This window comes from Hibiscus syriacus, unplaced genomic scaffold (assembly GCF_006381635.1).
Source record: "Hibiscus syriacus cultivar Baekdansim isolate YM2019G1 unplaced genomic scaffold, ASM638163v2 tig00111022_pilon, whole genome shotgun sequence".
Classification (NCBI taxonomy): domain Eukaryota; kingdom Viridiplantae; phylum Streptophyta; class Magnoliopsida; order Malvales; family Malvaceae; genus Hibiscus; species Hibiscus syriacus.
Window position 1 is genome coordinate 3,134,602 of NW_024062956.1, and position 11,702 is coordinate 3,146,303.

Below are 11,702 nucleotides of genomic sequence, written 5' to 3' on the forward strand. Positions count from 1 at the left end.
GCTGCCAAACGACGTGAATTTCGAGTCAAAGTCTCGACTTTTTTTTAGCACCACCACCAAGAAAATCTTAAATTCATCTCCGATCGTTGATCATCGTGTTCCTTGTGTCGTTGTGAGTCCGACGGTGTCCTCCTTGTCTCCGTAGGCGGTGGCGCGTGAGGGAGGAGAAGCGGTCAAAGTTTCGATCGAGTTGAAATTGAGCTCTCTACCATTCAAAAATTTGAACCGAGGTTGGTAAGTGACTCAAAATCGCTTAAAAGAATTTTTGGAATTTTCGCGCCGTCCCTGCACGTGGGGAAGAATCGGACGGGTGATAGCTTAGGTTGACCGGCTTGACCCGACCTGACCCGTTGACCCGACCGGACCCGACCGGACCCGACCCGTTGACCCGACTTGGTGATATTTTGGGAATTATTTTTAAAACGGTGATATTTTGGGAATTATTTTTAAAACGGTGATATTTTGAGAATTATTTTTAAAATGGTGATATTTTGGGAATTATTTTTAAAATGGTGATATTTTGGTAATTATTTTTAAAAAGGTGTTATTTTTGTAATTTTCGAATGTGGACTATTGAACCCCTTTGATCATAACTTTGACTGGCTTTAAACGACCATTGATTTTGTTTGAGTATACCTATTCTGACATTTTTCGACGTGCCGAATCCGTTTCCAAAGTCTGTTTTGCTAAATTCAAACCCGAAGACCTCCAAATCATCAGTCAAACCCGTTGACTTTGATTTTGACCAAGAATTTGAATTTTTGAAAAGTCATACTTTATGTTTTTTGACGTCCTGATTCCGATTCCGCAATTCGTTTGGTCAAATTCAGACTCGAAATCGTCCAAATTGATAGTCAAACCTGGAAAATGCTTATATACTTAAGAATTTTAGCTTTGAACAATTAAGTAAGACTTGAGACTGATAAATTATTATTGTTTGAAGGTACAAGAGACTATCATGATCTTTCGATAGCTCGACTCAGCTCCTCTAGATCAGTGAAACCACGTGTTCCAGTATTCACCCGTAAGACCCGTAAATTTTATGATTTTAGAGATTAATTATGTTACCCATTAATAATATAGTGTTATTATGAATTAGGTTCGAAAACTGTAGCGGAGCGTGATGAGACCAGCAATCAGTAGATATACTATTTGAACCTATTATCGAGGTGTGTTCCCTATTTATTATTGAACTGTTTTATTGATGCACCGATTTAATGTGATGATTTATGGATTATGACTGCTATCTGATTTTTGTTTTGAAATGGTATATGATTACCATATTTATGGATTTATGAAATTTATGTCACGGTGCAATTGAATTTTTGGAATACGAATTTATAAAGTACAACTTTGATCAAGCTGGAAAATTTTACGGATCTAATGTGACTCTTAGGTAGGCTCTACGGCCCTGAGATCATTCTCGGGTAGGCCCTGTGAACCTAAGATGTGTTCTTAGGTAGGCCCCATGGCCCCGAAATCTATCTTGGGTAGGCTCTCAGGCCCTAAGATGTTCCCTTAGGGTAACTCTTTTATTAGATTTATTACAGTATAATTTTATAAGATTTATTGGACTATGATTTGTTTAGTGTATCTATCATGATTTTATAGTAATGTTGGGACACACTGAGCCTAGCTCACTTTTTGAAAATGTTTTCCCCTTTCAGATACTGTTGGTTAGATACACCTGATCGAGCACTTGGAGGATCAACATATATCTTGAAGTATATCGTATTGTAACGTGTTATTTTTTAAGTTGACTCTATGTTGGTAACATATGCCTTATTTTAAAGTATTGTATTTTATAATGATTACTCCTTTGCTATTTATATTTGGGTTATCGTAAATTTGGATTTTTAAAACATGTTTAAATTATTATTTTTTTCATTATATTTATGAGTTGTGTTTTTATAGTATAAATTATTATAATTTCATAAACGTCATTTATATGTGATTTTACCTTGATTGAATAATGGTTTCGGAAAAATATCTTTAAGAATCATGAATGTGATCCACTAAACTTAGTCGAAACGTATAGGCCGGGTTTAGGGGGTTACATAGTTAACTTCAAGGATATATACAATTTACTCTGGAAGCTTTATCAGGCCAAAGAAAATCTCTTAGGGGGCGTTTGGATGGGGGAATGTGGGATTCCCCCCGGGAATGGAATCCACATTCCCCCGTTTGGTTTGGCCGGGAATGTCATTCCCGGTAATGTTTTATTACCAATAGTAGATTTTTTGGGGTATATTACCGGGAATGTCATTACCTCCCTTCCCTTAGGTATTGTAACGTTACCGGAGTTTTAGACTAAAATGCCCTTAAATTTTTATTTTTTTTTTCAAAAATATCGTTCTTCTGTCATTGAATAATAAAAATTCTACGAAGGTTAAATTACAAATTTATCTTTAAATTATTTTAGATTTACAAAAAAAGTCTATAATTTAAATTTTATATGAAGTTCAGGGGTTAAAACAAAATTTTACCCTTTCATTAAACCTTTTTTATATTTTTAATTTTGTAAAAAAAATATATAAATATTATGAATTTAATTTTTTAAAGAAAATATATAAATATTTTACAACTTGTAATATTATACAAATATATAATAAAGACAATTTGGTCAAATATATATTCGAATAATCTTTTATTCCTTTAACTAAACACGGTAATCTTACATTCCTACTAAACCAACCAAACACAAAATACAACATTCTCAGTAATCATATTCCCTAGTAATCTTTTATTCCCACTTGTAATCTTACATTCTGTGAATCAAACGTACCCTTAGTGATTATGATCAAGGGACCTTTTCTACAATTGTCATATTACCATGCCTATTTTACCCTCCTGCATAGTCCCAAAAATTTAATTCATATTCTTCCCTTCTTATATAAACTCCATTTTTCTTTGTAGTCTACATCAATTTTCTTCTTTCTTTCTTCATTTTCTTATCCAATTTCCTTTGATCATGGTTCACAAGAAGAAGAAAAATGACAATTCTTGATCTCGTCATATGACTTTATAAAATGTAGGGATAGCATTCTCAGGAGGGCTGCTGACTTATCTATGTTAAGTGATATCGATGTTGGACTTATGATGTTTTCTCCTACAGGTCAATTTACTAGTTTTACTAGCAAGGGAAGGTGATGAAGAGTCTCTAATAGATAATAATGTTATTTATGTTATTCTTTCCATATTCTTGTGTTTTTGAGTTCTAAATGCATCTTGTGATAGAAAAAAATTATCATGCCCTCTATAGGATTGAGGATATCTTTCTTTGTATATTGGACTGTTGTGATGAACGTGGATAATATGTTTTGATGATCTTTGCTATTTTTATTCATAAAAGATTTCACAAATAGTGAAGCTAAGGGTTTACTAATACATTTGTATCTGTCCTTGTCTTTGTTCTGCCCCTGGTTATCCCCAAATTATGTCAGACCACTCAAAAACCTTGAGGTAGCCTATCTCTCTTTCATTCTCTCATTTGCCTCATTTTCTAAGACTGTTTTTGTCTTCCTACTATGTTGTATATCGCCTGTGCTTACAGTTCTTGCGCAAAAGCTTGAAGCATTTGAAGTATGAAGCAGAAATACTGGATAAAATGGGAAGGTAACATGCTGTCTCTCTTTCAATCCAAACATGCATTCTTTTTTTATGCTTTAATTTATTTCTATCTCACCATCGTTCTTTTCATTTCATCGTATGATCTATTGGCTGTTAACGCAATGCATGTTCAGCATAGAGGTAAACAAACTCTGAATAACTTGCTGTTCTTTTGCTCACTAAAAATGATAGTTCCCATAACTTTCCAGTTGTCTTTTTGGTTTGGTAGGAACTCGAGAGTAAACTCTCCGACCTCAACCGGAAAAAAATTGAAGCTGAGGAAAAGATGAGGTCAATTTTTTTTATGAGTTAAGGCTGGGAATCTTGACTATTGCTTGTGAAAACCTTTCTTGTTTGATATGTTTTCTGCTTCGAATTATTATTGGAGAGTAAGGTCTTACTATCCAGATATGATTCAGAAGCTCTCAGTTTCTGAAGCTACTCATCGGCAGCAAATTGTTATGGACGAAATTCGACGAATTGAGAAGTTGAAAGTGAGTATATTTTCACCTATGAATTTTCCCCTCATCTAATGAAGTTCAATCTCAGCAATTTTTTTCTCCCTTTAGCATGAAAAGCTGCTTGAGAAAGAGATTTCACCTTCAAATCCGAATAATGTCAAGGTGATGTAAAGAAAATGGGGGGAAGAAACGGGAGGGAGTATCTTCTATATATGGTAAACAGTCAATTATTGTTGCATGCAATAATTCCTTCCATGTTTGATTCATAGATGCCTTCAATAGAGGTGGGCTCAAGTTCGGCAGAGGCAGAAGTTCCAAACTCGGAAATGCAAAGGTATAGAATTTTGGCTTTTGCATATGGTTTCATGAAATTCTAAACCATCTCGAATTTTTTTACAGCCCGTACCTTGTGAAATCCTGTTTCAAATTAAATAAAGGAATCTAAATTGTCAACGCAAATGTATGAATGCTGAATACGTATTGCCGTTGTATTATGTAGGAATCAGTTACCAGATTATCACAACGACAAAAATATTGAAGAATTGGAACCTTGGACAAGCTGAGGACATGGTAGTTAGCGGAGGTCATATGTCTTAGAGGTGTAAGTTTCGAGAAAATTGCAACATCGTTGTGGATAGACTTAAGTTGCTCTAAAAGTTAATGATTTTCGTAAAAGTAAACATCGTTAATAGCTTTAACACAGTCAAGCAGTTCCCTTTCTCCACAGTGTTGGGGTTTAAGGTTTAACTATCCCTTCTCCTACCTTAGACTTCTTTGCATGTAAAGAATAAAGAGAAACTTGTTAGTGTGTGCCTGTAGTACTTGCAATCTTGTACTCCTTGTCTGAAGTCTGAAACTTTGGAAATGGCAAGCAGGGTTTCAAATCATGGTCCGAAAACGTAATAGCTCCCGCAAAATAGTTGTTTTGCCGCCGTCCGCGTTACCCGCTACACCTGCAATAGCGCCCAATAGCGCCCGCGACGGCCACAATCACGGTAAATCCGAAATGACCGAAAACGCGACCGCGGCCACGATTTGAAACCCTGATGGCAAGTTTTTATGGTTATTTTGAATATGCTTTTCTATAGACATTCTGTTGGAAAATATATTGTCCGAGTCGCCGATCTGACTGCTAAGTCTTGTAGTAGGCGAAAGTTAGTGTATTTTTTTTTCTTATATCTGATATCTCAATGAAAAATTGATTAATGCTTTTGCTTCCACTCAAGCTTCTTCTTTTGTCTTTGCTTCAACTTTTGCATAAGCTGGTTTGCAAGATTTCTTCCACAACCAAAGTATGTTTGCTATCCTTGTCTTCCATGTCCGAAAATTGTCATGCTTCAGTTCATAGGATTGGTGATTATGTCCGGGAGTTGTTTTCAGATGTGCTCTAGAATCTTATATGCTTTAATTTGGCATTCATGGTTTGTTGAAGTTTGCACTTGCATAGTTTGTCGTCAATTTGTGCTCATTTTTACCCTATGTTTAGCATATATTTATTCAATATTTAGAATTATGTTCATGATATTTTGTGTTGTCCTCAAAATTGCTAGGTCTATAATCCGATGATTGCATGCACTAAGGTAGAATTCAACATTAAAGCAAGAAATACAAATGACAAAACTTCATTTGAAGCTCCTCAATGTAAATGAGGCTTTTACCAAAATAGTGGACAAGAATTAGGAGGTTCATAGTAGCCTCCATGTTTATTCGAAAACCAGCAGCATTAGCAATTTGCATTCTCATGCTTCCCAACCTCGAAGAACAGTAGCCCGAGCAACGCGGTTAACCCCGAGGGTAAAGGCTCCCATTCGAAGGTCACAGTTGTGGGTTTGGCACATCTCCTTAACATCTTTGAACCCCTTGGTCATGTACATCCTTAACTCATTGTTCACCTTCTCTTCATCCCACATGAAACCTTGAATGTTCTGCAATCCAACATGACCAGTTAGCATCTGATAAGTGCTATCATTTGCTTATGTCCATGATTTGAGAAAGGGGATACCTGAACCCACTCAAAGTAACTAACAGTGACTCCTCCAGAGTTTGCATATATGTCTGGAAGAATAATCACCCCTTTCTTTGATAGAATCTGAAAAAAAAAAAGTGAAAAGTAAATAATTTGGGGGTTTTTTTTTGGCTAACTTAAGATCACAGGCACTAACCTCATCAGCCTCTGGATCAGTGGGATGGTTAGCAGCTTCAACTATAAACTTCGCTTTGATCTCATTTGCATTTCCCCTTCATTAAAGATCAAAGTTAAACTATTAGAACCAATTGTATCCGTAGTTTAATTATCTGACAGCAAGTGTTTTGAGTTTGAATTCCGACGATCGTTTACCTGTTGATAACGCCTCCAAGTGCAGCCGGGATGAGTATATCACAGTCTTCAACAAGAATGGATTCTGAATCGATGGAATCTCCATAATGGAAGCCTTTGACACCCTTGTTTTCTTTGACATATTTGACCAAATTGGGAATGTCAATGCCATTGCTGTTCCTGATGCCCCCTGTTATATCACTTACTGCAACAATCTTCCCTCCCTTTTCATGGATGAGTTGTGCTGCCCAAGATCCAACATTTCCAAAACCCTGAAAATGAAAAACGCCATTTTTGAACAACTCTGGTGTCAAAAATTAGTCCTTTTTTGGCATCAAAAAATTGTACCTGAATTACAAATCTTTGTCCAGAGATGGACTTCCCATGTTCATTAAGAAGAGCCTCTGTTGCAAAGAGTACCCCTCGGCCAGTGGCTGCGTCTCTGCCAAGTGATCCTCCAAGATCCTACAGGGAATAAAATAAAAATTATGTCTACTTAAAACTAGTGTAAATACAATATGAAGTTAAATTGCTTACAATTGGTTTTCCAGTGACAACAGCAGGTGAATGGCCATGGAATTTTGAGTACTCGTCTAGTATCCATGCCATTGTCTGTAGTTAACCAACAAAAGGCAAAAAATACCATTACCAATTTATGTACCAAATATCCATGCTGGGATGAAGAGTATATTTGTACCTGTGGACCTGTGCCCATATCCGGTGCTGGAACATCGGCATGAATGCCAATAAGATCGTGTATTTTCTGGGTGAAAACTCGAGTAAGGCGTTGTAGTTCGGATTTGCTTAACTCTCCCGGATTACATCCTATCCCACCTTTAGCCCCACCGTAGGGGATATTGGCAACTGCAGTCTTCCATGTCATTAGTTGTGCTAATGCATTCACTTCATCGGGGTCTACCTGCATTGTTCGAATACCAATTTCAGCACTCGAATTCGGGAATGTTTTCGATTCAGTCATAAGTGTTTAGAATACCTCGGGGTGATATCTGATTCCTCCTTTCATGGGTCCTCTAGCATTGTCATGCTGAATCCTGAATCCAACAAAAGTAGCTAAAGTGCCATCGTCTTTGTGTATGGTGCATTCAACCTGCAAGTTGTTGCCAAGATCAATTACACCCGGAAATCTCTGTTATTTGGACTTCAGATAAACTAAATCACCTTAATTTCTCTGAAAGGAATGAGCAGACTCTTTTCAAGCTTAGAATCCAAACCAAGAAGCCTGGCTGCCAGCTTAAAGTTTCTGTTGGTTGCCACTAATGCATTCATCGCTCTTCTTACCTGTTTAAACTTTCTCGAGAACCAAACAAAAGAAGGAAAAGAAAAGAAAAAGTCAGAAAGTCAGATTTCTTGTTTACTGAAATCCAAGGTGAGGATGTTGAGTCAGTTTATATAATATTTTGAAACTCACAGACATATGTCTATATCAAAATGGTTAGCATAAAAAATGTAGACTTGTAATTGTTCTATTATTACAGTCATTGTAGTCCTAATTTTCTTTTCTTTTCTATTTTTCAATTATATTCTCATTTTTACATCTATAAAAAAAACTTTAATTTATCTCTTAAATAACAAGTTTAGCCTTCACCAAACCAACCTATCTAAATCAAATATCCCAACTTTCAAGAAATTAAATTAAAAATTAAGATGCATGAACCTGAATAAGCCTTAGTAAGCAACTTCCAGATTGAGATGAACTTCGATTATATAAAATATTTTCAAGTAGCATAACTGGAAACCTTATCTCTATCCAACTACTAATTTATGGGTATATTGGATAATGTCAAATGCTACAATACATAATAAAATATAAAAACATAACATATATTAGGAAAGTTCTGTAGACTAAAGGCTTAGATATGGACTACATGTCATATAAGGCTGGCTATGTCGAATATTGCTTATCCATGAATCAAGTCTTTCTTCTTCTTCTTCTTCTTCTTCTTCTTTTATGTTTTTTATTAGACAACTAAAATTTTATAAATACCTTTAGTGTATGAATCGATAAACACTAACACATCCATCATCCATGGAACTAAAATCAAAGAAAAATATTCTAAGGTTCACGGGAAAAAATGTGGTATAAATAGTAAAATATATATTATTCATATTTATATTTAACAGTTATTCAAATCTGTTTATTACTGAAATATGATTAAAATTATCCCAAAAATTGAGATTTCTATATTTAAGAACACAAGATAGAGTAAAGAGAAGGTTATACATATATAACATGCTATGAAGGGTCATACCTGAGATACTTAAAATTTTGATACAAGGTTGAAACAAAGTAGCGAAACATAAGCCAAAGTTTAATTCTGAATCTGAGATTAAATAAGCAATGTGAGAACCAGAATCCTATTCCTTCCGAATTTTTATTCTTTCCAAAATTGTAAATACACAAATAGTTTCATGTTTTTATCGACCAATTACTCAACATGACATGAATATAGACACGTAATACGATTCTACGTAAAATAAAACTCTTTTAAATAAAACAGTTTGATGCAAAAAATTAGCATCCAAATTATACTCTAAGTTAATTTTAGGTGTTTAAAGAATTTTCTATCAAAATAATTGTCTAATGTTTATAACGTTACACTTTTAAGTGCATACACCGTTAACAACCGTTTAAAAAGACCGATACGTAACACGTGTCATGTTTATTTTTATTTTTGAAATTTTTATCTTTTAAAAAATTAAAAATATTAGTAATCCAAAAAACACTCATTTTTTTTTAATTTATATTTGATTTGAACAGTGTTATTTGTATAATATAATAGTTTACTAGTGTTATCTGGGCCTTTATTTGTGTTCTACATATAATTAAAGTAGGGTAAATATACATAAAAGAAATCTCTTTGAAAAGTTAAATATATATGCATGAGAAAATACAATATTTGTTCCTGACAGACCGTGGATTACGGATAATAAATAGAGTACTAAGAATATGATGCTTTCCTTGCACCAGACAGAACCATCTTCCTTCACATTCAATCTAAGTTATTTCTGAATATACAAAAACAAAACACAAGATTTTGGTAACTGATGTTTCAAGGACGTGAATCCAACGCAAAACCCATTTGCTTATGCTTAAAGTTAGTGGAGGTCAATCAGAAGAAAGAAAAATCAACTGAGTTGAACAGTCTTCTATCCCTGACAAATTAGTGTTCAAAGTTGCCAGTTTGTGGAGCAGATCACATTCAATTTCTTTAACATGCATAAAGATATTTGAATTTTTTATTTGATCGACATTTAGATATTGATTTTTTTAAAATGTATAAGAAATTAAATATATCTGTATATCATATTTGATATTAATTAAAACTTAAAATTTGATAGATATGTGTACATTTGACCATTTTGTTGATCTATCACTAATCTGAATCTTTAGGTTAATTTTCTTTTATTAATAAATGCTGTAATTAGTAGAGATGTATCGCGGTTGAATTGTGATAAATTTAACTTATTAAGATGACATTGTTGTTAGTTTGTTATATATATATTTTTTATTTTAATATTGATAGTGTTTATATTTCATCGTCAAAAATTAGGTTTGCATCATCTTTCTAGTTATATAATTAGGTTTCTATTTTTTTTCTTCTTGTATGATACTATTTTTTTTTTAATGGCTAGTTTGTATCATTTGATGATTTTAGGAAAAATAACTTATTTTTTTTTTCAAGTGCTAGTTTGACGTTGTCTTTGGAAAATGTGGGGTACAAGTACTTTTGAAAAGTGTTTTTCAAAGAAAATAAAAAGAATGCAGAATAGGATCTTAATCTATTCTAGTTTTGTAGACTTCTCTTATAATTTGTTATATTTTCTCCTCATTCAATAATATTATGTTATTTGATAGTTAAAAAAAGTGAACGAGGGTATCAATTTTTTTAAAGATTAAAAGAAAATATCAATTTAAACTAGTGGTATATTGTATCATCACGTCAAAAACTTGGTTTTCAGTATACATTAACTTGTAATTATTACATTTTAATAATGGAAACTGTTAGTAGACTAATTCCAAAGTATTAGTATAACTTTTTTTACATACCTTCGTTTTTGAAAGTGCATACATATTATCGAGTTCGAGGTCTTGTGTATATAGAAAATTTTCACTGGGAGACTCACCTACCAAAACCAAGTGTGCGACATTGGTCGATCTAGATTAGTCAGGACGAAACCTTGAAACCAGGAAGGCAACCAAAAAAAAACTTACAAACCAAGTCTTGATCCAAACAAATACGAAGCTTTGAACATTAAATTTCTCTAACATTCATTTAAGCTATCAAAAATCTAACAAGATCGTTAGAAAATACCCAACAACGCAGGTACTACAAACTTACCATCTATCTACACTTTTAAGTACATAAGCAAATATATAAACTAACATGTGCTTGTATGCATCTTTGCTTGTGAAATATGATGGGATCAAAGGACATGAGAATATATGTGATTCAATCAATTGAATAGAAACTCATGAAATCCCCTACCTGATTGGTCATCTATTATCATCATAAAAAAAAATCCCACCACACAAACTTAAAGCAAGTTAAGAGAATTGTTGTAACCTTGAAAGCATTAGTATGAGATAAGGAGCATATGAATAAAGTGCCACCACCCACTAAGTCCTACGTTTCATCCACTCGATCTTCATGTACAATTGTTGTATACAAAAGTTGCAAGTGACCAAAAGAAAATGAGATGACATTTGAGCTCCAATCACTTAGGCTCTGTTTTATTCTAAAATGCGTAGTCAAGGAACCAAGTTGATGGAATAAAGTGGGTATTATTATACCCACTAAATTCATCAAATATGGAACCCTTTTCCATTTACCTTCCTATTTCTATAATATTAACTGAAATTCCAATGACAGAATATTCTCATAATTTTTGGATAATATACAGATACGCCACCTGAAAATATATTAATATAGCAGCAGCACACTAAAATTTAATATTTTAAACATAATTATTAACATGTAAAAATAACACAAACATATGTAATAAAACAAAATTCGATTGCATCTTTGGTGCTTTAGCTATAAATAAGAACAATGTGGGGTCACCAAAGGTCCATTATGCTGTTAGAAGTGAAACAAACATAGGAGAAGCACTTGCAGGAAATCCAATTCATAAACAACTAACTATATATATATTCCTTTGTCTCCAATATGGTCATGGATAGATTCTTTCTTATTAACATTCCATGCATTTTAAATCACTTTAAAGAGAAAATAGTGATCTTTTTACTTTGTAGTACCTAATCATCAAAATGAACTTAAATACAACTGACATAT

General features: G+C 33.5%; 2 protein-coding genes across 4 annotated transcripts; one reads left to right on the forward strand and one right to left on the reverse strand.

Annotated features, from left to right (window-relative positions):
- Nucleotides 1-3,294: 3,294 nt before the first annotated feature.
- LOC120150654 lies at nt 3,295-4,936 on the forward strand. Of its 3 annotated transcripts, XM_039163293.1 has the most exons (8): nt 3,295-3,462; nt 3,554-3,615; nt 3,744-3,750; nt 3,839-3,900; nt 4,004-4,103; nt 4,179-4,232; nt 4,340-4,404; nt 4,570-4,936. In XM_039163293.1, exons 2-8 carry the CDS (start codon nt 3,608-3,610, stop codon nt 4,631-4,633), a joined length of 360 nt encoding a protein of 119 aa, XP_039019224.1. In that variant the 5' UTR covers nt 3,295-3,462; nt 3,554-3,607; the 3' UTR covers nt 4,634-4,936. The 3 variants fall into 3 exon arrangements, with proteins under 3 accessions (XP_039019224.1, XP_039019223.1, XP_039019222.1); XM_039163292.1 differs by lacking the exons at nt 3,295-3,462; nt 3,554-3,615 and having other exon boundaries at nt 3,624-3,750; nt 4,188-4,232; XM_039163291.1 differs by lacking the exons at nt 3,295-3,462; nt 3,554-3,615 and having other exon boundaries at nt 3,645-3,750.
- Nucleotides 4,937-5,627: 691 nt separating this feature from the next.
- On the reverse strand, nt 5,628-7,751 carry LOC120150652 (glutamate dehydrogenase B). The gene is made up of 9 exons (XM_039163290.1): nt 7,567-7,751; nt 7,382-7,495; nt 7,085-7,306; nt 6,925-6,999; nt 6,736-6,852; nt 6,409-6,659; nt 6,233-6,308; nt 6,073-6,159; nt 5,628-5,995 (listed from the first exon to the last, which is right to left on the reverse strand). Exons 1-9 carry the CDS (start codon nt 7,672-7,674, stop codon nt 5,810-5,812), a joined length of 1,236 nt encoding a protein of 411 aa, XP_039019221.1. The 5' UTR covers nt 7,675-7,751; the 3' UTR covers nt 5,628-5,809.
- Between the last annotated feature and the right edge of the window lie 3,951 nt (nt 7,752-11,702).